At 40.2% G+C, this 25,760-nt stretch overlaps 1 protein-coding gene across 6 annotated transcripts in view; it reads left to right on the plus strand.

Moving 5' to 3' along the window:
- Nucleotides 1-25,760, plus strand: part of stard8.L (StAR related lipid transfer domain containing 8 L homeolog) — a 105,651-nt gene that overhangs the window by 64,579 nt on the left and 15,312 nt on the right. For 5 of the 6 annotated variants that reach the window (XM_018241088.2, XM_041572644.1, XM_018241091.2 and 2 more), the window contains 2 exons: nt 23,619-23,690; nt 25,523-25,604. In XM_018241088.2, the coding sequence (XP_018096577.1) occupies nt 23,619-23,690; nt 25,523-25,604 (154 nt within the window). Of the gene's footprint in view, nt 1-8,543; nt 8,755-23,618; nt 23,691-25,522; nt 25,605-25,760 lie in introns of those variants that run through there. The other variant, XM_018241092.2, reaches the window with a different exon arrangement.

Raw genomic sequence — 25,760 nt, forward strand, 5'->3', positions numbered from 1 at the left:
CTACCAAGCAATACAGTATGTAACCCACTGGCCCTAATGTGTAACTACTGGGGGGGGGTGCCTGCACCCAGACCGGCACTCCCTTGGGGCAATGGTGCATGATCAAGGGTTGAAATTTAAATATATTCCCTTGTGTACAATTCCAGAGGGGAGGGTATGTAGGGGGGCGGGTGCAGGGTTTGCACCAACAGTTCATTCAATAAATACAGTGAATACCACCAAAATCACTTATGGTACATTGCTCAGAAGGCCATCTCCCATAGACTCCAGTTAATCTCAATAATTAAAACATTTTAAAAATGATTTTCTTTTTCTCTATAATAATACAACAGTACCTCGTACTTGATCCAAACTAAGAAATAATTAATACTTATTGGTGGCAAAACAATCCTGTTGGGTTTATTGAATGTTTAAATGATTTTTTTTAACTTGATTTAAAGAATAGAGATCCAAATTACAGAAAGACCCGGACAACTCCCGGGTCCTGAATATTCTGGAAAATTGGTCTCGTACCTGTATTATTTCTGCAGCGTATTTAGATTGTAGTCTCTGAGGAGCGGGTCCGTCCTCTCTGTGTCTTTTAACACGTGTCACTTAACCTTTGATACTGTGTATATTTATTTTTCTTACTGTGTATATTTATTTTTATCATATTGCAGTGTTTGTACTGTGCTGTGAAAATATAAAGAGCTGCGTACACAGTACTGCTATGCAAATAAAGATATTCATACCTACTTACATACATACAGCAAAACCCTCCTATACATTTACCAGCATGTCATTGTGTTACTACCTGCCCTCATGGTCCTTGCTTAATTGCCTGCCAAAATGCACATGAGACGCGCACAGGACAGCCTTTAATTGACATGCATAGCCAATCAGGGACCACAATAGTTAACTGTCAGATTAAATTTAGACTGGGATAGATTACTTTTAGTATGTTATAGAATACCCTATTCGAAGCAATTTGACAATTCGTTTTCATTATTTATTTTGCATAGCTTCTGAAAGATTTCTTCTGTCTCTTTCACTGAGGGTCGCTGACCCCAGCAGCCAAAAATTTGTGCTCTGTGAGGATACAATTTTATTATTGTTATTTTTTTTTATTACTTAACTTTTTATGCAGACCTTCTCCTATTCATATCCCTGTTTCTCATTCAAGTCACTGCCTGTTTGCTAGGATAAAATGACTCCTAGCAACCACTAAGCTGTTGAAATACCATAACCGGAGAGCTGCTGAACAAAAAACAAATAAATGGTAAAAACATATTATAAGTTAATTTAAAGGTGAAGTACCCCTTTAAAGAGAGTCCGTTTCTCGCTGAAGTAGGCTTTATTTTCACCAGGTGTATTATGTATTTATGACATCATTCTGATATTTGTTATAAATGAGGTGATAGATCAGATAGTCAAGGCTTGTACTACTGAACTTTCCTCCTGTGCTTGACAATTAGTAAGGCAATAAGAACATGTGGCTTTATTTGTCCCAGTGACCAGGGGACACGTCAGCTGTTGTGTGTCATGATGAGTTCTCTAGGGCATTTGGCTAGTGCCCTCTACCCCCATCCTGTATGCTCAGCTACCCAGCTGGGTTGGATATAATTCTTTTATTCTCAGTTAGCACCCATGTAATATGTGCAGCACCCACACAAAAGTACTGCGGCTGTGGATCTACAATTCCAGCTTGCTTTTTGATAGTCACCGAGCAACATATAATGACAACATATGGTGTTAAAGGCAACAGATTACCCACCTCTATATCTAATATGGTCTCTCCGTGTTATATTCTAGGTTTCTGGCTCATTACATTTATGACTACCAGGAACAAATCCCCCTAAATACATAACAACAACAACACAATTTTCACTGTTTTTTTTCTTTCTTTTTGTACTGTGATTATTAAAGGGCTAGTAACACCAGGAAATGAAAATGCCCTAAAAGTATATACAGTATATATATATATATATATATATATATATATATATATATATATATATATATATATATATATATATATATATATATATATATATATATTTACCTGTACTTGAAAAAACCTGTGGACTTCAGAAACTGAAAAAGAAAAATGTTTCCAGGCAACTATTGGTTGGCATAAGCAATGCATGGAGGGACAAATTGCGAACACTTTTTTTAAGGCTCAGAGCTGCTGGTGGCACCCCATGTGTCATTAACCTTACAGTTTTGTATTCTGTACCAATTCAATCTCTAATAAGTGCATTTCTGCCCAGATCCAGGCAACATGACCAAACTTTGGCTTGTGCTGTGTGTTTTTGTTTGGATGCAAATGGTAAAAGGCCTTCAGTTTAATTCTTCTTTGACTGCTAATGGCCTTGGGCAAGTTTTATCCCATGGTGCCTCAGACACTGAACTAGCATTAATAATTCTTAGTTCTACAGGGCATCTTTGTCAATGTTTTGCCTAAAAGAAGCGCTCATGATGGTTTGGATATTGTGCAGTCTGGGTACACGTGAAGAGTAAACTGTATTACTACAGTTAAAAGGCCCCATACATACACATTCATAAATCCCTATTTGGTCCAGGGGCCTCCTGTACATGCCAGTGAAAGTGAGGAACTACACAGGCGATTTCGGCGATCCGACGTGCTGCGCAAAACCACAGGTGTCAAGTCCGATGAGACAGAAATAAGGTAAGCAACAGGAATGTTGGATGGTGTTGCAACGTTCGTCCGATGCAACACAACTGTAGGGTGCAGACGCTGTGTCTGCATCTGACAGTCGTGTTGCGTTGCATCCGACTTGACGCCTGCGCTTTTGCACAGCGCATCGGATCACGCCAAAATCACCCCTGGAGTTCTACTTCTTAGTCACCAGCCAACTATGTTTTCCATTTTGAGTGGTCTTTACAGTGTCGGTTTTTGATCCATACTAGACCCACGCCTACTATTTGACTACATCTGCTGGAGGGACAGTATTTCCTATATATTTGGTGTTCGCATTATAGGCTTTTTGTAAGTAGACCGCAATAGTGATGGGTGAATCTCTGCGTTTTGCCAGAAAATTGAATAAACTGGCGTCAAAAAATTTTGGATTGATAAAAATTTGCTCGCGTCAAAACCGCTGCACATCAAAACTATTCAGACACCGATTGACTTTAACATGAGAGTGAAGTTCTTGAGTTTCGCAAAGTTTTCGAGAAATTCGGCCATCACTAGACGGCAAAGATGAAGGGTGTGTGTGGCTCATTATTAATACTTACCTTACTTTACTTATCTATAAGCCTATAGGTTTATGCCCACTATGGATTATGATGAAACTATGTTTGCTGTGTAGTGGAACATAAAAAACTGAGCCACATAACATATAACATGAGTAGGTACTTTTACATGGATTTCTATGCTATATTGTTATATAAAAATGTTGATGCCTGCTGTCATTGCCAGGACCCAGTACACTTGGAATGACATTTCTTATTCAGAATTATTTTTAGGGCTGCAGCCCCAGTTACTATGTATGGGAGCTGTTATTCAGAATGCTTGAGGTTTTCTGAATAAGGGATCTTTCTGTAATTTGTAACTTCATACCTTAAGCTTGCTAAAAAACATTTAAACTTTAAATAAATCCAACAGAATTGTTTTCCCACCAATAAGGATTAATTCTATATTAGTTTGGATCATGTACAAGGTACTGCTTTGTTATTACAGAGAAAAAGGAAAAAGGTTTTACTATTTTGAATTTTTTAATGGAGTCTATGGGAGACGACCTTCACGTAGTTTCCTGGATAACAGGTTTCCAGATAACGGATCCTATAGCGGTACCAGAATTCAGGTTGCTGATAGGGTTTTCTTGTAAAAAAAACTTTCCGGGCTAGGTGGCTACCCTAGTTGCTGTAAGGGTGCATGAAAAGAGCCAATTTCCTGAAGTGCTTATTAATGCATCAGGCTAGAAATACAGGCTGCTGAAGTCCTAAAAATAGAGTGACTGAATCCCCAGGATATTATGTTTTTTTTTACTTATTCAAAAAGAAGATCAGCTTTTATGGGTCAGGAATCCCTGAAATCATTTTTATATTGGTAGAGGTTCTTTTTTTCCCCCTTTAATTGATTATTCGGAAATATTTCCAGAGGATGCTGTAGAGTTAAACCAAACAATAATTGTAACAAAAAAAATGGGGGGGGGGAGATAGGGCTTCCTAGCCAAGAATTCCAGGAATGGAAAGGAAACATTACAAAACAGGATGTATAGTGGTGGCTTCCAGCTATATTGTCATTTTCATATACTGCCAGTGAAATAATCCGTATAAAAAAACAAACATTTTTTTTTTCAAAATTGCCAAGGGCTTATTAAATCAGATTCTCATTGAGTGTTACACAGTGTTGTCTCACCTGCTCCTTTTTTTTCAGCGTGTTTGGGGGTCCAACTAACTCCATATCAGTGTAGAGGTTTTCTTTCTCATCAGTGTGAAACAGAATGAACTAGTTGGTTCTTAGGATCAGTGACCCCAACAACCAGAAATTAAGATGCCTATATATTGACTGACTTGCAAGTTATCAGGCCGGAGTTAAAACTATAAATAACTGTAAATAATGAACACCAATTGAAAAGTTGCTTAGAATTGGCCATTCTATAACTAACTAAAAGTTAACTAAGATATTGGGGTTAAACAGAGTGAAAACAGAGCTTGTTACAGTTCATCAAAGGGAAATTACTATGTTAGCTCTCTGTTGACTTGTGTGATGAAACTGGAGGTATAGCATTTTTAGGGGCAATTTATGAAATGGGGAAAATAGAGCGAACTGTATCATCACCCTTTGATGAACGGGCTTCTAAAAACCCTACAAGGGAGCTAGAGCATACAAAAGAGTAAATCGTTGTCTCTCTGATGACATGGTTTTATCTGACTTCCCTGTTAATCTGGACTTTCACACCAGGAACTCACCAGCTGCTGAGTGCCGGAGTATTTCGAGAGTTGTAGTTCACAACATGCAGAGGGCTCAGAGCTTGCCATGCTTAATTGAGATTGTTGGAGTGCTGTATCTTTGTGCTCATAGTAAAAGCTTATACAGGTATGGGATCCATTATCCGAAAACGTGTTATCCAGAAAGTAAGGAATTATGGAAAGGCCGTCTCCTATAGACTCCGTTTTATCCAATTGATCCAGATTTTTAAAAATGATTTCTTTTTTCCCTGTAATAATAAAACAGAATTCATCAGTAAAACAGTAATGTAATGTAACAATAATAAGCAAAATCAGCCTATTGGGTTTATTTAGGGGGTTATTTATCAATGGTCAAGTGTTAGAGGTTTTTTTTATACCACAAATGAACTTGAATGACCTCAAAACTCAAATAGTATCTTATTTAAGGAAAAACGTGAATGGCAAAAACCCGAATGTGCGAGTTCGAGTTCTACAACCCAAAAACTCAAATTGATTTTAGGTGGTTTATTTTCGTATTCGAGCTACTTCCAGGGTCGGGGTATAATAAATCTCAAATAGTCAAGGAAAAAACTTGAACTTTAATAAAGATCTATTATCTAGAAAACCCCAGGCCCCCGAGCATTCTGGATAACAGGTCCCATACCTGTAGTCCCTACAAATGATATTTTGTCTCCAAATTTGAATTAATCATATTTATCTCCTATGTTAGTAAACATGTGTGCCTACTGAGCACGAAATGCATAGGGCCAAATGGAGATGCCTGTATTTAACTTTCATTTTTATGAAAATGGGTTTTACTTTCATATCTGTGGCCCTGTGAATCTCCTAGAGTGCCGGTTGGCCCATTTCTGTCTGCATGGATAACAGTTTAGCTACCCTAAGCCCTCCACACATCAACCTACTAACTCTCTAGCAAGATCATCTTTGTGTAGTTTCTCATTTTTCTTAGTTTACGGCTAAGCCTGTTGCAAAGACTGCCAAAGTTGCACCTATTGCCATGAAATTCAAGGGATGGTTGTGCCTAGATGTTACAGGAAATCTTGTTCCATCTGTATGGTGCTCTACTGAGCATGCCTGCATTTTCCTTGTGGGAATTGGTCCTGTTTAGTAGCCATTGAAAAGCAGTGGAAAGTAGCTTGTATATTGTCAGACTTGTTACAGCTCACGGCTATGTAACTGTAACTAAATATCCATGTGCAATTTTATGACGATGCAAGAGTATGCAGTCCATAGACATTCCGCATGCCAAGTCTAACCGTCCCATGGGAGTACTTATAAAAAAGTACTCTGCAGTATATGGTTTTCCATAGGTGTCCAATATCAAACGAGAGTCGTGGGCATCTCGCCTTGCCTTTGCCTTGGGATGCCTCTGCAGTTACAAAAAAACGTCAGCTCTGTTGTACATGGTCCCTCCATTAATGTCAGGCAGCTGTGGAGTTAACCTTATTGCCATAAGCCAGGGGGGGGGGGAAATCACTTATTGACTATTGTATTTTAATTGTACATGTGACTTTGAAATAATACAAAGGGGCTGAAACTGCCTGCAGCCCCTACCGCCAGTCACCTCTGCATGGTAAGGATAATATTTCTTGAGGGCAGCTACTGTCATCTGGGGAATGCTGACCAATTTGTATATAGCAGTTAGCGGTTCTTATAAACAGCCGCAGTCCTGTGCATATCATTTATCAGCCGGGCTGTTTACGCTACACGTATGTTTTTTGGGGGCCTTGAAACCTCAGTTTATCTGTTATTCCAGTTAAAAAATTCTTTGGGCTTATTTCATGAAAATGTCTCTATCTAGCCAGCCTGTGATCAATCTTGTACTGTATCTATAATAAAAGACTCTCATGTATCCTGGGAATCTATAGAGCTTCCACTTGATTTTCATATGAATTCTCAAGGGACAATGGCCCACCCTCCCAAACACAATCCTTGTGACCCAAACCTGCCCCACTGTAGGTGTAGCCACAGGTTTTGGGTAGAGTCCTGCACGGGTCCATATTTTGGGACCCGTACCCGCAACCTGCATTCTTACCTGCTTGGACCCGACCCGCAATTAACTTATCTACAACTCGGACCTGCGACACGCTGACCATCAAGAATCAGGAAGTGCTGTCATTGTAAACTGGAAGTGACATCATTGGAAGTAGATGTCTTCAGAAAAAAAGGCGTAAAACCAGAAGTGCTGTCATTGTAAACCGGACGTGACGTCATTGGAAGTAGACGTGACCAGAAAAAGGGAGTAAATATTGCTATTGAGAAGACCCGTGGCCCGACCCACAAACCTGCAGAACCGCAGACCTGAGTCTATACCCGCACCCGGAACTTCTACTCGCAACCCGCAGGGTACCGCAGGTTTTTGCGGGTAACCCGCGGGTACCTGACCCGCTGCAGGACTCTAGTTTTGGGTACACTCATGCTTTATTTTAGTTATGAATAGGGATGCATCGAATCCACTATATTGGATTTGGCCGAACCCCCGAATCCTTCTCCGAATAGCGAAACGGAACCATAGTTTGCATATGCTAATTAGGGGTAGGAAGGGGAAAACTTCCTTGTTTTGTGACAAAAAGTCACACGATTTCCCTCCCCACCCCTAATTGGCATATGCAATTAGGATTCAGATTCGGTTCGGCTGGGCAGCAGGATTCGGCCGAATCCTGCTGAAGAAGGCCGAATCCCGAATTGAATCCTGGATTCTGTGCATCCCTAGTTATGAATCCTTTGAACATGCTTTACCTAGAGCATACCATGTGGTTTGCCTCATAGAAAACAATGAAAAAAAAAATGTTTAGTCATCTTCTCCAGTAGCTCATGACATACCCTGAAATTTGAAGGAAGAGATAAAATGCTGGTAGCAGCTGAATTGCTTAGAACGTTGTTAAAACTCCATGCCCAAATGCCTTAACACAGCCATTAAGGCCAATAAAATTCCACGAATAAAATGAAAAACGTACACCAATTTCAAATTATCGTAAGTTGTTCACTCCGCCCTTCTTGGGCACCCTTTCCACTGAATTAGACTTGTCCAGCTAATTAAAATTGGAGAAAATAGTGACGTCTTTCATTGGAATGTGTTGGCTTATGGCCGAGAAAGGGTTAAGGCTTCTAAATGTCAGTGACAAACTCTATACTGTCTACCTATGAAAGAAGGGGGGAGAGCATTGCACTGATACACACTGAAATATGTCAGGAATTTTCTTTACAAACGCACTTTGTGGCTGCCATATTTAACAAGCCCCCACAAAATCGGCTTCTACTTTAGCGGAATTGGAAACAGCTGCAGCAAAGGGTGGCTCGAGAGTGAAATTTGTGAGGTTAAAGTTAAAATGAAAAAGATAGGGGGAAATAAAACCAAATTCTTTGAACTTTGGGGGGTGGAGGGGGTATGTCTTTGGATTTTAAATTTTTACTAATTGATAACTGGTTTCCCAGGCCACTTTTAATTACTGTGTGTTAAAGGCTGTGGATAACATTTTGCTTTTTTTATTTTAAACTCCCAGCTCTTTGGCTCTGACTTGACGTATTCTAAGGCTCTTTGATGAGCTGCAGGCTGACTTGGCAGGCTATGGGTTAAATGCAGCCTCCAGAAACACTCTCCCTTTTCCTCCCACCCCATGGGCTGTCCCACTCCTGCCAGGGTTGTGGATGGAACATTTAGTTAGTGAGGTCAGCAGGGCCAGATGCTGCTATTAGCAGAACCCTATGTGTAGGAGAATCGCTGCCTCTCCCTGAATGTGCTGCCTCTGTCTAACTTAGGATACCACCAGCTTCCCGAACCGGGGACAAACCCATGCCCACCAATGAACAGGATCAGGACTAAGAGGATCAAGTATGGTAAGCACTCGCACTCCTGCAAAAGACTGATGGCTCTCTTACTGCAGAATGTTGCCTGTGAAGAGCAGATGTTCCACTTTGAAGCAAAGTTTATTCCTAGAGAGTACAAGGGAGTATTCCATGCAACATGGAAACTTTTAGCAGTACAATAAATGCCCAGGACTGGGCACATCCTAAACCACTACGCCAGTGACTTCCATATCTAATATGTATATATATGTTTTTTTTAATATTTTGAACATTTTCACTTTGTGCTTCTAACATTTTTCTGGCAGCGTTTCATCTTGGGTTGAACCCTATGAAGCCTTTTCACATAGTCTTATTCAACCACTAGAGTTCCAAGTAGGATGCTGGGATTTGTAGTGGACCACTTCTTCTCTGTGTATGATGTAATCATATCTATCTGTCTTAATTATCTATGTACATACAATGACATATTTGATGAGAAAATTGTGCTGCATTTTTTTTTTCTTTTTGGACAAATGTGAGAAAACTTCAGCTGTCACATGATGTTTTACGTAAAGTTATATGAGTTTTCCCACCCAGTTTTCTCTGCTTCTCGTCAGGAAACTGAATTGGTGGGATTTTATTGCATTGAGTTTTTTCTTTCTTCCAGTTAAATTCTAGTTCCTCCGGTTGTGCCCAGTTATTCTCCAGCTATTTTAGGAACACATCCTCCTTGAAATTTTGGAAATGGTGAGCATTGTGCAGAGAGCAGCCTCCCCTATGAAACGGAGCGTAGAGCAGGAAGGCTTGGTACAAAGTCACATTGTAAAACTGTAACATTAAGAGCAGAAAGGGAGTTAAGATCCTGACAGAGATTAACCCCTTGCTGTGCTGGAGGCTATAGCAAGGGAGCTGACAAAGGGAGCCCTTTATAGACGTCAGTGTGGTATATCTCTTAACCATGCACTTTATGGGTTGCACTATTGGCAGAAGGGCATTTATTTCTGCAGCAGCAGCTCGCATTGTTTCCAGAATAATCCGGCATTCACAGAGTTATGCTATAGCAGGAAATACTTGTGTAGGAACGGCATGGCTGCCAGCATTTACCATTTTCCCTGTAGGGAGCTTCCCATCACCCTCCCTCTTTCTAACTGTAGGAGCATGGGGAGCTCAGGAAGGTGATTTTACAGAACCATGGATAGAGTGAGGGAATGAATAGGGCTGATATATTTCTATATAATTATCTGGTGGGGCTGAGATTAGATATATAAGACTATTGAGAAGTTGGGGGGCGCGTTAACTTCTTTGGAATCCCACTTTTTATTCCCCCTGTGTGCTGTCACTGTCTGCCTGGTTTGTAATTGAGTGTAGGGGTCTGGAGATTGTCTGGCCTCTCCAGGGTCACTGGGGAAGGAATACTGGGAGAAATGTGCAGGACAGGTTTAAGGCAGATGTGATTCTGGGGTGGGTTTGGGGGGGGGGGGAGAAGCAGGATGTTGCTTGTGTCCAGAGGGAATTGCTATCATGTAGCCTCTCAGCTGAACTGCAGCTTCTTCTCTGCTGGTTATTTGGAAAGAACAGAGGCCACTGTTAGGGCATGGATACATAGGTTTCTGTTCCTGCAGCCATAGTGGGGTACACTTTAACTTTAGCTAAGTACAAGGCAAGCTCAAAGATAATAATGCTGCGTCTGTGTTGTTGACTGTCTGGAGCAGGCTGTGTTCAGACTACATTTTGTTACGTTACAGCCATAAAAATAAGCATGCACCCTTAAGGTGACCATACATACGAGAGTTGGTGATTTGGCCATTTCTGATGGCCTATATGATCTATCTGACCAAACTCTGTCCAGTGGGTCCAGCCTGGTTAGAAAATCCCCTTGGACGTGGATTGCGCCGGAAAGGGTTTTCACATGATCCAATTTTTGGTTCAAGGGCCAACCACTCAGATCAGCTGGATTTGGCACATCTTAAGATCCAATTAAATGTGACCTTGCCAAATGTGTGGCTCTTGCTATGTAAACCAAGCTTTATACACCACTTAAACATAAGCAGAAATGGCCAAATCAGCGGATATTAGCTTTGTGGGTTCAGCTGAGTTCCCCACTTTGGATGCACTATACATTAAAGGGGTTGTTCACCTTTAAATTAACTGTTAGTATGACGTAGAGATTTATATTCAGATACAATTTGCATTAGGTTTTCATATTTTATTGTTAGTGGTTTGAGTAAACTTTTTATTCAGCAGCTCTCCAGGCAAGGGTCCAAATTTCCCTAGCAACCAAGCCCCGATTTTAATAAGAGATTGGAATATAAATAGGAGAAATCCTGAACAGAAAGATGAGCAATAAAAAGTATACCTAACAATACATTTGTAGCCTTACAGCCCATTAGTTTTTTTAGATGGGCTCAGTGACCCCCATTTGAAAGCTGGAGTCTGAAGAAGAAGGCAAAGAATTAAAAAAAAAAAAAAATTATAATAATGAAGACCAATTGAAAAGTTGCTTAGAGTGAGCCATTCATTATAACATACTGAAAGTTAACTTGAAGGTGAACCACCCCTTTAAGCTTGTTCTTCTTGGCAATTTATCTTTTCTTTGCGCCTGAAACTGTAAGATGCCCAGCATCACATTTGGTACAGTAGTCCATTGGACCTACAACTTTCAAATGGGCTGCTCTGGATGCATGTAGGATCCAGAGCAGCAAATGTGCAACACTATAAACCAATAAACACCTTTCTTTATTCTAGCGTAGGATGAAGAATGATAAAAAAAAAAAGTCCTGCTTCCTATAGATTACTCTATAGGGTCAAGTTTGCATTTACCTTTTGTGGGTATAGATTACTATATAGGGTCAAGTTTGCATTTACCTTTTGTGAGTATAGATTACTCCATAGGGTCAAGTTTGCATTTACCTTTTGTGGGTACAGATTACTATATAGGGTCAAGTTTGCATTTACCTTTTGTGGGTAGGCCTAGTACATGGATTTTGTATGTGCAGATGGAAATTAATAGATGCATTCACCAAACAGTGGAGCATTCATTCATTTTATTCTTGATTGTGCCAGTGAATATAACTATTGAAATGAGCATACTTATAGTTGATGTTCACCTCTTAGTAGGTTATGGATGGATGTATCTTGAGCAACTTTTCAGTTCTAATTGTTTTATGCTTTCTTAATTATTAGCATTCTTATCCACCCTGGTTGTCAGGGTCACTAACCCAAAAAACCCTGGTTCATTTTCGGCAAGGTTCTTATTTTCTGTTGCTTGTTTTTTTCTGGCCCTCTTATTACTATTCCATTCTGACTTTCAAACTGATACTTGGTTACTAGGGAAATTAAGCTCTAGCAACTATATAGCAGTTGGAATTTAAAGGTTGGGAGTTGAGCAACAAAAAAATGTATGTATTTAAAAAGCCACAAAGACGAAATATGATGCAGTCCGTCATGCAGGAGGACTGTTCCTGTAAATGAACTTTATTTTATACTTGATGGTCATGTGAGTGGAAAGTACCAAGTTAAGGGTGTAGCAGACTGGCGAAATGTTTGTAACTTGTTTTTATTTATCTGTACAAATCTTTTCAGAATGACTGGGGAAATGTTAATATTATAGATTGAGACTGTGGGTCTGATGGAATAAGCATAGGCTGGCTGTAGAGTTAGGCCACAAAGCTCTGGAAGTTGGCAAGCTGGTTTGTGGAGACTCTCTTATGCCAGTATACATATATAATTTCTGACACAGAAAGCGAAGAGTTGTAATTCCAAGTCCTTTCTCATTTTAGGAGGCTTGTAATCGACAAGATGTCATTGCTTAATGAAATCATTGTGCTGTTAAACATTGCTAATTAGCTTGTGTGGGCCTGTTTCATGTATATGCTTTGGCATTTCCCTAAGCACCCCATGCCACGTCCCACAATGCTTTTGGGCAACACTGGCTTGCAGTCCATGGAGGGGGCTCCTATCATTCTATAATGTGGTCCCAGACACTAAGAGCTCTGTTAGCTGCTTCTTTGCAGGATAACCTATTAAAACATTCCTGAACTGAAAGATTCCTCTCAATATTTTCTCTCTGCGCGGAGGGACATAAGTGGCCTCCGTGTCCCACCCAAATTCTCCTTCTCCGGAATGCCCCCCAATGACATACTCTAGAGCAGAGGCGGCAGTGTGTTTGGAAAGAGTAGAAAGGACCCTATATGTGTTCAGTGTGTGGGATCAAATCCCACCCAAGCCTGCGTCTGTGCCCCCTGGGAGGTGAACAGGGAGTGTCTGTGGCAGTCTGGGAATAAAGAGGTGATTGTCAGGCAATCACACCCCAACATCATAGGCTCGTTCTGGCAATTAACTCCCACAGTGCTGGAGAGCCTTGGAAAATTTCTATAGCTTAAGGGTAATCTATTCCTTACTGTAGCTGCAGCAGCTTGGTGCAAGGTTTCTATGTGTGAGCGCCTGGCTGCCTTTATAAGGAGACGTACAGGTGAGGTCTCAAAGTATTCTGGCTTGATTTATTGGGAAATAATGTGCTTTAATGGTGGTTACATCTAGAGATGCACAGTAGTCTTTATGGCTAGTATAGGCACTAAACTTCCTGTTTTATAAGGTATGCTGGGATTTGTAGTCCAGCAGCTTTGAGATCCCTGATTTACATGGAATGGCAGTAGTAGATTTTGACACTGATTTTAGAGTAAGATTCCTGTGCCACTGCTCTGTTACCCTGGGCAAGGCAGAATTAGTCTGGTGGTCTGTTTGGTATGTAGCAGATGTGCTGCTTGTGCTTGGTTTCTTTCTTCTGCCACAAATATGTGCCAGCAGTTTGTGTTGTACCGTTAATTACTAATGTTATCACACTTACCGGTAAGTCCTCAAAATGAGTATTATGGTTATTATAAGATGATGCACAGGCAAATCCTTCAAACTAATAAGCAAAGCCGACACTTGCAAGCTGGCAGGGAAGGTATACAGTTCTTTTCTCTGATGAAGCCAGTACTTGTTCTGCCGCTGCATATTGTGCATCTCATATTCGATTTGTTAAACATCATAATTCATCATTTGAATCCTGCTTGAGTTGAAGTTAAAGGAGATGAAAGAAAAACATGAATGAATGTCTTTATAGGTATTTGTAAATGTGATTGCAATTGAAAGCATTGGCCATCCTTTGCTATTCTCTGCACTGCAGGTTCTGACTTCAAACAATGTAGCAGAATTTGACCTGGAGGAGATTCAGGAGGCAGAAATAGGGAGCAGAAACATATATATATATATATATATATATATATATATATATATATATATATATATATATATATATATATATATATATATATATATATATATATATATATATATATAGGTTTATCACAAAGCAGTTAAGAGTGTAGGGAAAGATTCAAGGGCTACAGTGATCTGCAGACTGAGAACTCGCCTGGTGTGATGGTAGCGTAAAGTTGCGCTAATATTTACAAATAACTATAAAGCAAATGACCATTTTAAAACTGCTCCAGCCAGGATTCTTTCAGTGAGCACCACGGATCAATAGTCTTCCGGCTTCTTCTTTTCTCTCGCAGCTGTGCATGCCCAGTAGAGGGAAAAGCTGAACTTTAACGAAGAAATCGGCTATTTCGTTCTACTGCGCATGTGTCGGCCCTGGGAAATTGGAAGAAAAAATAAGCAGGAAAACTATTGCTCGGCGGAGCTCGCTGGAAAAATCCGGGCCCAGGGTGTCAGGCAAGTAAATGCGATCACTTGATGCCTAAATTTTGGCTCCCCCACAAGTAAAAAGGACTTTCCTTTTCCTTTCAATATGATCATCCGTAATCATGGGGCCCCATACAGTTAGGTTATCAGGGCCCACCACCCCTGGGGGCCCCAGTTATTAACCCTTTGGTCAGCTGGGCCATGGGCCTTGCCAACAAGTAAAATGGGGTCCCAGTGGATAAAAAATACCCATGCAGACATGGTCACAGGCCTGATCTGTCCCAGCCATGCCTGAGTGATTCCACAACTCACATCACCCATTCCCCAGCAAGGCCCATGTCATGCAGAACACGCAAGCTTGTGTTCAGTAATGGATGCACTAGGAAACCTTGTACTTAATGGCTGCTTATGGCACAGGTACCCGTGTGTGCTTTGCAAGGTGCAGATAGAAGCCGGCTGTAGGAGAGAAAGAAGTGCACCCTGCATGGGCCATTGCACCCCTTAGCGCTCTAGCACTTGTATCTGTACCTTTGCACCCTAAAGTCTTTTAGTAACCTGCTCCAATGTTTCCCAGAGCTAATACTCCTATGAAAGCCTCTTCTAGCACCCTCCTCCCCTGCAGGTGTCCATTCCTAACTGTTATCACATAAGTGAGGTATCCTTCACTGGCCCCACAGCTGCTGCCTTCCCACGCTGCCTTGCTGCTTTTGTCATTAGCTCATATCCGGCAAAATCTCACTTCCTCCCGACGACTAAATGCTCAGAAACTTACACATACCCACTCGCTTCATCCAGGGAAATGAGAAAGTGTGTAGGGTTTCTATTAAACCATGAGAATTATTAAACATTTTCAGTGCCTTTGTTTGTAAATTTAATTGCAATTGACAGCAGCACTCGCTTAACTCTTGCTCGTTACTTTTTAAACAGTGTTGCAAAAGTCTTTTTCTATAATATAATCAGCTGCCTTGTCTTTCATTGGATCAACAGTCTGAGTCATCAGGGCAGAGAGTAGAAAGGGACAAACACTGCTTTCAATAGCAATATATACACACATAATTTAAAAACCATACACAATGTGTATTTTTTGATATTTCAGAGTTGCTTAAAATGAAGTATTATTTTATTAGGCAAAATAAAATATTGTTTTGGGTTGACATTCCAGTTAAAATTCTGCCTTGAAACTTCGGATATATTGAGCTTTATTGAATCTGGCCCTAAAGATGAGCGGGCTTCTAGGGCTGTGACTGGTTATAGGGATTGACAATCCCTAGAGTTCTGTTAGTGCAGGAAAGTCAACAGAAGTAATCCAGTCATAGCTTCTCCTAGCCCTGCCCTGGGAAAGGAGACAGGTGCTGCCAGAACAAGGTGCGCTATCTCTAGGCAGGTGTTACAGGTACAGAACATCCGTGGCGTCTTGGGGTTTTTATAACATGTTGCCCCCTGTCTGTCTCAAATCCTCCAGCCTCCTGTTCTCACTGAATGGTTTTGTGGACAAAACAGGGTTTGGATAGTAAGTAACACTTCAACATCCTATCCATTCCAGCTGTCATCTCTGTTGTATCCCCTAGAGAACACGTTCCAACAGGGATCAGAGCTGAACTTCCTGACACCTTTGGGGTTGCAAAATCTAGAGAATCTGTTATGGCTAGACTGCAATGAGTGTTTTCTGGGGAAAAGGTGATTAAACCGAATGGTAGTACAGGTATAGAATCCATTATCTGGATACCCGTGATTAAAATGATTAAACATTTCCATATTCCCTGAAATAACAGTAGCTTGCACTGATCCAATCTAAGCTATAAATAATCCTTAATGTAAGCCAAACAATCCTGTTGGTTTTAATTAATGTTTAAATAATTTTTTAGCAGACATAAGGTATGGAGATCCAAATGACGGCAAGATCCCTTATATGGAAAAGCACAGATACCTGTAGTAGGGTCAGTGAAAATATTACAAACCTCCAAGGATATTCAGGGGCAGATTTACTAAGGTTCGAGTGAATTTTCGAAGTAGAAAAAGTTCGAATTTCGAAGTAATTTTTTGGATACTTCGACCATAGAATAGGATACTTCGACTTCGAATTTACTTCAACTTCGATTCTAGGTAAAAATCGTTTAAATATTCGACCATTCGATAGTCGAAGTACTGTCTCTTTAAAAAAACTTTGACTTCAATACTTTTCCAACTTAAACCTGCTGAAGTGATATGTTAGCCTATGGGGAAATCGTACGATCGTACAATAAAATCATTCGAATCATACGATTCGAAGTACGATCGGAATATGATCGTACGATGAATAAAATCCTCCGACTTCGAATGACGGAGGATTCTATTCGATGGTCGAATTTCGGAAGTATTTTCCACTTCGAAATTCGACCCTTGATAAATCTGCCTCTCAGTGTCTATCCATGGGAGTACCTGGCACACCGGGGTCTAGTAAGTCAAAACAAAAGAATTACAGTTGTTTGAAAACCTAGGAAGTTAACCAGGAAGTCGGTGTGTATGGGTGGGGACATTTAATTTTAGGGCTATTGTTTCTTGATTAAGGAAATGGTTAAATGAAGGAATTCTGAGCATAAAGCACTAACAGTAATAAGGCAGCCTCTGGATATGGTGTTTCATGAAATGGAGACATAGGGCACATTGTAAGTATAAGACAGATGTACAATACATTTGGATGCTGTCATTGCAGAAAATCTCAGTTGATCTCATTCAGACCAGAGTGTATACAATTTTCTCATGCTTCATGTCTTGAAACTTTCTGCCAAAAAGTGAAGTTTCTAAAATCCCCTTAATGTTTCATCTCTTGTGTAATCTTTTTTTTTTCTCTGGTTGCATAACAGAGATATTACAGAATCTGTTCTTCAATCTGCTTATGGGATATCTTTTATTTTTATTGTAAACTCCAGCGGAGTTTATGAGTCTGGATTTCCAGGTGTATAACACAGAGAAACGAGGCAAATTAGGGCACTTTCAACATACTACATATCTAGCATAGTTTTCCCACAGCTTTGACCCAACCGGCTTAGAATCAGATTTCTTTGTAATGGAACAGGCAGTGTTTATAGTGAAAATAATTCCCACAGCGCGGAGTCTGACATCATATCACCCCCAGCTGCAGTGTGGCTTCCCAACTGGAACCTCCTTGTGTTGCAAAAAATACAATTCACACATTTGTCCAAGGTACCCATCAGTTACTGGCATGTCTAGCAATATGTGTCTGATAGATGAAGTCTAGACTTCAAAGAGCAAATAGGCAACTTTTGTCATAGCTCCGTGCTAGTCTGTTTGGTGTGACTGATGGTCAGGCTTCCCATATATTATATTTTCTGCTTGGACTGAGACAGCAGGTCATTAGCAGGAATACTCTGCCCTGTCGGATTTAAAAGTGACTAATTGTCAGAACTAAAAGTGGTCTGAGTGTTCTGTAGGTTGGAGGCATATGTTGCCAAACTATGTATACTCCAGACTTTGTCCATGTGTTCTTCCGGTGTGCCATGCAATATAAAAAACAACTTTATTTGACTTTTATTTGCCATGTCTAGCCATTAGTTTCTGTGCATTATTAGCAGGACTTGTAAATGCTATTTCTACAGAAATCTGGGGGGGGGGCATAAATAGTGCAGAATGTAAAGGAGAAATTAGATATAGAGTTGCAGCCGTGCTGTTCAGTTTTCTAATCAATGTTTAAAGGAAAACTAAATAATAAATAATATTAAATAATGTTTAGAAATGCTGTAAGTTCCAGCAGTGAAGTTCAGCAGCCCTATAATCGCAATAACCATGCTAGCTTGGATCTTGTTTGGACATTTCAGTGTCAGTGACACTGTACATGCTCTGGGCTGCCATCGAGAAGATACGCTAAGGGGATTGTAGGAAAACATGAGGTTTGCCAGTCACAGAAGCTGATGCTACAGGGCTCTTTAAGGTGGTTTAAGTGTTATGTTACATAGTTAGTTACATAGTTAAATCGGGTTGGAAAAAGACAAAGTCCATTAAGTTGAACCCCTCCAAATGAAAACCCAGCATCCATACACACACCCCTCCCTACTTTCACATAAATTCTATCTACCCATATCTATACTAACTATAGAGTTTAGTATCACAATAGCCTTTGATATTATGTCTGTCCAAGAAATCATCCAAGCCATTCTTTAAGGCATTAACTGAATCAGCCATCACAACATCACCCGGCAGTGCATTCCACAACCTCACTGTCCTGACTGTGAAGAACCCCCTACGTTGCTTTAAATGAAAGTTATTTTCTTCTAGTCTAAAGGGGTGAGCTCTGGTATGTTGATCCACTTTATGTGTAAAAAGGTCCCCTGCTATTTGTCTATAATGTCATCTAATGTACTTGTAAAGTGTAGGGATGCACTGAATACAGGATTCTGCCTTTTTCAGCAGGATTCGGATTCGGCATAAGCAAATTAGGGGCGGGGAGGGAAATCGCATGACTTTTTGTCAAAAAACAAGGAAGTAAAAAATGTTTTCCCCTTCCCACCCCTAATTTGCATATGCAAATTACTGTTTGGATTTGGTTCGGTATTCGGCCGAATCTTTAGCAAAGGATTCAGGGGTTCGGCCGAATCCAAAAGTGGATTCGGTGCATCCCTAGTAAAGTGTAATCATGTCCCCTCGCAAGCGCCTTTATTCCAGAGAAATGTGAATTAATTAGCTTCGGATTATATATATTCTATATTTGCAGTGCATTATGTGTCGGGGCCTAAACTCAGAGAACCAGCAACAGTCCAGAGCATTGGCTGTGAATCAGCTGAAAAAAAAATTGGAAACTGATTGCAGAAGACCGAATCATGTTATGTAGCATTTCTAGTCTCAATCTTTAAAAGGGTGTTTCACCTTTGAGTTAACTTTTAATATGATGTAGAGAGTGATATTCTGAGACAATCTGCAATATTTTTTTCATTTTTTACTATTTGTGGTTTTTTGATTTATTTGGCTTTTTATTGAGCAGCACTCCAGTTTGCAATGTCAGCAATCTGGTTGCTAGGGTCCAAATTATCCTAGCAACTATGCATTGACTGGAAAATGAATAGGAGATGGTCTGAATAGAAAGATGAGTAATCAAAAGGAGCAATAACCTGCCAGACTGAAACACCAGAGACCGGAACTTTAAAGAGGTTGTTCACCTTTGAGATAGCTTTTAGTATGATATAGACTGTGATATTTTGAGACAATTTGCAAATGCTTTTCATTTTTTTTTTTGTGTTTTTTGAGTTATTTATGTTTTTATTCAACAGCTCTCCAATTTGCAATTTCAGCAATCTGGTTGCTTTTTCCAAGTTACCCTAGCAACCATGCATTGACTCCTATGAATAGGAAAAGGTCTGAATAAAAAGAATTAAAAAGTATCAATAACAATATATTGTAGCCGCACAGAGTGTTTGTTTTTTAGATTGGGTCAGTGGTCCCCATTTAAAAGCTGGAAAGGGTCAGAAGGAGAATGTAGATAATTCAAAAACTATAAAAAAAATAAGATAGTGAAGACCAACTTAAAAGTTGCTTAGAATTAGCCATTCTATACTATACTAAAATTTAGTGCCAGATGTAGCCAAATCTCCGCCTTGTGGATAAACACAAGCCAATAATCCACCCTATTCTCCTAACAGATTTTTGCGTGCAGGCATGGACGCAAAGCATATTTTGGGTCAGAAATGTATAAATTTGGGCACTGAAATCAGCTCAATGTGTCTGCACTTGGGCCGGTGCAATGGCTCCGGGTGCTGGCACATCAAAAAGCTGTTAGGAGAGTAGGGGTGGACTTTATCCACAGGCCATGAATCTGCCACATGTTGCACTAAGTTCTGGTTCAAACCTAGTACTTACAGTATCTAGAAAGTAGTCTTTTCATAAGTAATACCACCAAGGGAGGCATATTGAATAAAATTTATTTATAGGTCTGTCAGTGGCTCATGTAGCAGGTCTAAGTTATGGCTGATCCTCTGCACCATAGTAGTGAAACGCCTCCTCATCGGGCACACTGGGGCAATTAGTTCTCTGCAATGAGCTCTATTAAGGGCCTGCATCTGTAGCACTGAAGTCTGTGTTATTCCTTTATGCTCTTTTGCCCCCTGGGTATTGTGGAGTTTATGCAGCAGCACAATGCAAGGTATCAGAAAGCAGATCAGAGTGGCCCAGCAGAGGAAATGCTGTAAATGTCTTTTAGCAGCTGCTGGAAAATATTTAAGAGTGGAAACTATTTGACAATACATGGGGACGGACCAAAGGAGAAACGTGCATGAGCAGAGGAGTCACAATGGGTGCTAGGATTAGAAACAAATCCAGACCGTCTGTGGCTCCCTTTTCACCATATCTTCCAGCACAGTCAAATGCTGTTTGGGCATCCCAAAAGTTTCAGCTGGATAACATATGAACATCACACACTGTACACCCAAATCCCTGGCTTACATAGCAGTGTTGTAAATTACAATTCCCAGAGTTTTCCAGCAGCTGGACGCTGTAGGGGAATGGTGGGAGTTGTAGTCCCCAGCAGCTGCAAATTCAAAAAGTCACCCACGTAAATCTTTCCTTATGTGCCTGGCTATACCAAAGAACCAATCATGTGAACCGATTTTTTCAATGAAAACCCTATACTAACAGCATTAAAAAAAAAAAAAGCTTGATAATGAAGAATTTTTTCCAGGGGAGTATACTGAGCCTATTACAACACTAGAGGGGCTATTTCAAAATGCAGTGTATAACGGGCAATATTAGACAGAAGTGATCTTGGTTTTTTTTTTGTTCTTTTTTTTTTACTAATAATGAATTTTTCCCCATAACTCCTGTATAAACCCAGCTGCGCTCTAAGGTTGCTTCGGCTGCATTTGCGTTTTGACGTAAATCTGGGACAAAATTAGTTAGTTTAATCAAATACAGGTATGGGATCCATTATCCGGAAACTCCTTATCCAGAAAACTCCAAATTATGGAAAAGCAGTTTCCCATATACTCTATACTCTAAATAATACAATTCTTTTAAAAATGATTTTTGTTTTCTCTGTAATAATAAAACAGTACCTTGTACTTGTTTCAAACTAAGATGTAATTAATCCTTATTGGAAACAAAATCAGCCCATTGGGTTTATTTAATATTTACATGATTTTTCTGGTAGATTTAAGGTATGAAGATCCAAATTACTGAAAAGTTATCCGGAAAACTCCAGGTCTTGAGCATTCTGGATAACAGGTCCCATACCTCTACATGATGATAACTAAGCTGCATGAACTCGTATTGGTGGCAAACAATCCTACTGGGTTTATTTAATGTTTTATATGATTTTTAGCAGACGTAAGGTATAGCGATTCACATTATTTCTTACCTATGCCAGCATGTTCTACTTAATATATCCACCAAACATGGAATAAACCCTGTGTTTATATCACTTTAATAAACAATTCTTTAAAAAAAAGTCTTTAAAAAGATATTGCTAGAATCCCAGAGGTCTGTTACCCATTAAAGTCATCATTCTTCACCCCAAGCCTAACCCTGTGCCATTCCCTTTCTCTGCCTTTTTGTCCTCTCAATTACATCCAGAAGCTTTCTGTTTTGCTAAAGCCTTAATCTAAATGACTCCAGGAGCAGTGTTGTTTCTGCTTCCATCCATATATACAAGGAGTGTCTGAAGGTTAACCCTGAAAGCACATTTTTTTAAGCCATGCTGAGCACTAGCACTTTCAGAGTTAACCTTTAGACACTACTTGTATGTGGATGTGTGTCATTAAAGAATGCAGGGAGTATGGCTGTGCCAAGGTCCAAACTGGGACACGGTACTAATTTTATTCCCTGCAATTACATATTTCCACTTCTCCTACTCACATGTCTGTCTGGGAATCCTTATACTATACGTCATGCTCTACAGGGCCCTAGTTTTTAAATGGTCATTATTAGGGATGCAGGGAGTCCATGGTTTTCCTCCAGTTGCATAAAATAAGGGGTCTGCCAATTCTGGGAACATGCTTTATTCAAATGTTATTCCAAAGGTAGTGGTATAACTACCAGTGTTGCACCTGGGCCCACACCCACTTGGGGCCCACTGGAGCCACGATAACCATATCACGGGCAGCAGGGTGGGAATATTTTTTGAGGCACAAGTCCATCCTGCACTCAGCTGTGGTTAGAATTGCCTAGGGTTGCCAGCTTTTATGGAAAAAATACCGGCCTTCCTATATATTTAGCATTTTTCCCTATTAATAACATTGGGATCAACCATAATTTTTACCGGCCAGGCTGGTAAAAAACCGGCCAGGTGGCAACCCTAGAAATGCCACTGTCCAAAAGGATGGTGAAATGTTCTGTGTGAGTCAATGGCAGAACATCATGGACTGAGGAATCCACGTACTGTATGTCTGTAAATGTATACACTATATTAATATCTAGCACTTCATATAGTGCTCATATACTTTTTTTATTTTACATATACCCACCTGAGTGCGCTCACATCAAAAAGTGGAGTATGTTTTCCCTTTAACAGTATTTCTGACACGGCTTCTCTTGCCCCTTTCTGTAATCCAGAAAGCTCCAAATTACGTAAAGGCCATCTCCCATAGACTATTTTATCCACATAATCTACATTTTTAAATATGGTTTCCTTTTTCTCTGTACAGGTATGGGACCTGTTATCCAGAATGCTCGGGAGCTGGGGCTTTGCGGATAACAGATCTTTCCCGTAATTTTTACACCTCAACTCTACTAGAAAATCATGTGAAGGTTAAATAAACCCACTAGGCTGGTTTTGCTTCCAATAAGGATTAATTATAACTTAGTTGGGATCAAGTACAAGGTACTGTTTTATTATTAAAGAGAAAAAGGAAATCATGTTTGAAAAATTTGATTATTTGAATAAAATGGAGTTTATGGGAGAGGAGCTTTCCGTAATTCGGTGCTTTATTGATAATGGGTTTCCAGATAATGGATTCCATACCTGTAATAATAAAACAGTACCTTGTATTTGATCCCAACTACTATATAATTAATCCTTACTGGAGGCAAAACCAGCCATATTGGGCTTATTTAATGTTTAAATGATTTTCAAATAGACTTGATGTAGATCCAAATTATGGAAAGATCTGTTATTTGGAAAACCCCAGCTCCCGAGCATTCTGGATGACAGGTCCGATACCTGTAAATGGTTCCAGTAGAATATACACTGACAATGTATTGTGCAAGGGAACTGGCAATGATTTATTTTTTTTTTTCTTTTATCACAGACCTCGAGGCCAAGAAAGCGTGTGATTGGCTGCGGGCCGCTGGGTTTCCTCAGTATGCCCAGCTTTATGAGGGTAAGCATGGCGTCTTCATTTAAATACTGAATACTTTTTTTTGATACCTTTAAAAAATAAAAACATTTTGAGAGGAAGAGAGTGGCAGACCCAAAACAGGGCAAGGCATCTGGAAGACAGATATGACCATTGCTCTGTGTTTTATGCTCTCAGCTTTCAACTAAATGCCGTCCATATGCACTTGGGCGTTCCACTAGGGTTGCCAAAAAAATACCTGCCTTCCTATATATTTATCTTTTTTCCCTATTAATAACATTGGGATCAACCATTTTTACTGGCCAGGCCGGTAAAATACCGGCCAGGTGGCAACCCTACGTTCCCAGGCTAAAATAAAGTGACAGGGGATGCACCTCTATCCCTCTTTTTATCCAGTCCTGTACTTTAATCCAGACAATCAGCGTGACCTTTACCCATGTTTTTCCATAGTCTGTAGGGCTGTATTTGCTTTTCTGTAATTTGGACACAGGGAAGCAGGTCCACCCCGCTACTTCTAACTTCATATCCTTCAGCCTTTCGCCTCCAACTCAGGAATTGAGTCTTCAACACTCGGGGCAGAGAGGATGAGACTGTGCTGCAGAACAATAGCTGGAAGCATGGCATAATGGGGAAGTGTCAAGCCAAGCTTTGTCTGGCCAAGTCATTTCCACATCTCCCCCTCCCAAAAAACAGAAAGCAAATAAACAAAAAGACGACAGTAGCTGCTAACAGTCCCGGCTCATAGGTTTTTGCCATTCAGAAAAGCTTTCCTACTTTGTGATGTGGAGTTGGCTTCTTGGCATGACCTTTTGCTTTTATTGTCAAAAAATCTATAGTATACTTGTGAACTACAACTCCCTGCATCCTCAAAACAATACAGGGGTAATTTTCTCCCACAAATGGAGTGCTCAAAGTGCAACTATAGATGCAAAATGCGATAAGGGCCCAACACCACTAATTCTAAGGATCTGGTCACATTTTTAAGTTTTAGCATGATGAAGAGAATGATCTTCTGAGACAATTAGCAATTGATCTCAATTTTTTTTTTTATTATTTCCAGTTGTCCAGTTTGGAATTTTAGCAACTATCTGAGTTGCTAGTGTCCAATTCAATCTAGCAGCCAGGCAGGGATTTGAATAGAGGAGGTCACGGAGCAATAGCCTTTTGGCTGGTAGAGTCAGTGTCCCCCCATCTGGGAAGCCGGAATGAGTCAGAAGATGAAGGCAAATAATTCAAAAACAAATCAAGACCAATTGAAATGTTGCTGTAATAGGCCATTTTGTAACATGCTAAAAGGTAACCTGAAGGTGAACCACCCCTTCACTCAAGGTCAGACCATGGTTTCAGGGATAGATTAGCAGATCGAGAACTCCCAGCATCCCTCTGCCAAGTAAACGAGCAAGGGGCTCTGGAAATTGTAGTTTTGCGGCATCTGTGGGTCTATTTTTTCATATCTTTTAGGCATTAAGATATAAAAAGATGAGAGCCCATTTCTGTTGCTCTGTGAGTGTAAAGTTATTCTAGAATTTTGACTGCCATGAGAGTGGGTGTTGTGGTGCCTCTGGGCAAGCAGCCAATCACTAGGACTGGAAGAACCACACCCCTGTATGTGACACAGAGCATGCATCCAGTGTATTCTCCTTTGCCAGGATAGCACTATAGCTGTACAAGCGGTATTAGGCAGTTTCCTCGATTAGTAGCTTTTTCAGGATTTAAAGGGAACATCAATTCAGTCCCAAAAATGGGCTCATGGCCCTAAAATGTCTCACTGCCACTGAGAAAGTAAACCTATTCTACTGAGGATGAATAACGCCCCTGTGTATAAAGCAAATTACCAATATTCCTCTTTCTTACAGATTCCCAGTTTCCCGTTGATATCTCCTGTGTGAAGAGAGACCACAGCTTCCTAGACGAGGATTCCCTCAAATCCCTGTGCAGGTAACTCCTATAAAATCTTTACATTACCCATTTGTCTCTAGAAGGGCTGAACTGTGCAACTTCCATTAGCCTGAGTGGGACATTGTCACAACAGTAAAATAATAGACAGGAGTGATTCACCTTTAAGTTAACTTTTAGTATTCTATAGATTCACCA

The sequence above is a fragment of the Xenopus laevis genome, chromosome 8L (genome assembly GCF_017654675.1).
Source record: "Xenopus laevis strain J_2021 chromosome 8L, Xenopus_laevis_v10.1, whole genome shotgun sequence".
In the NCBI taxonomy this organism is placed as follows: Eukaryota; Metazoa; Chordata; class Amphibia; order Anura; family Pipidae; genus Xenopus; species Xenopus laevis.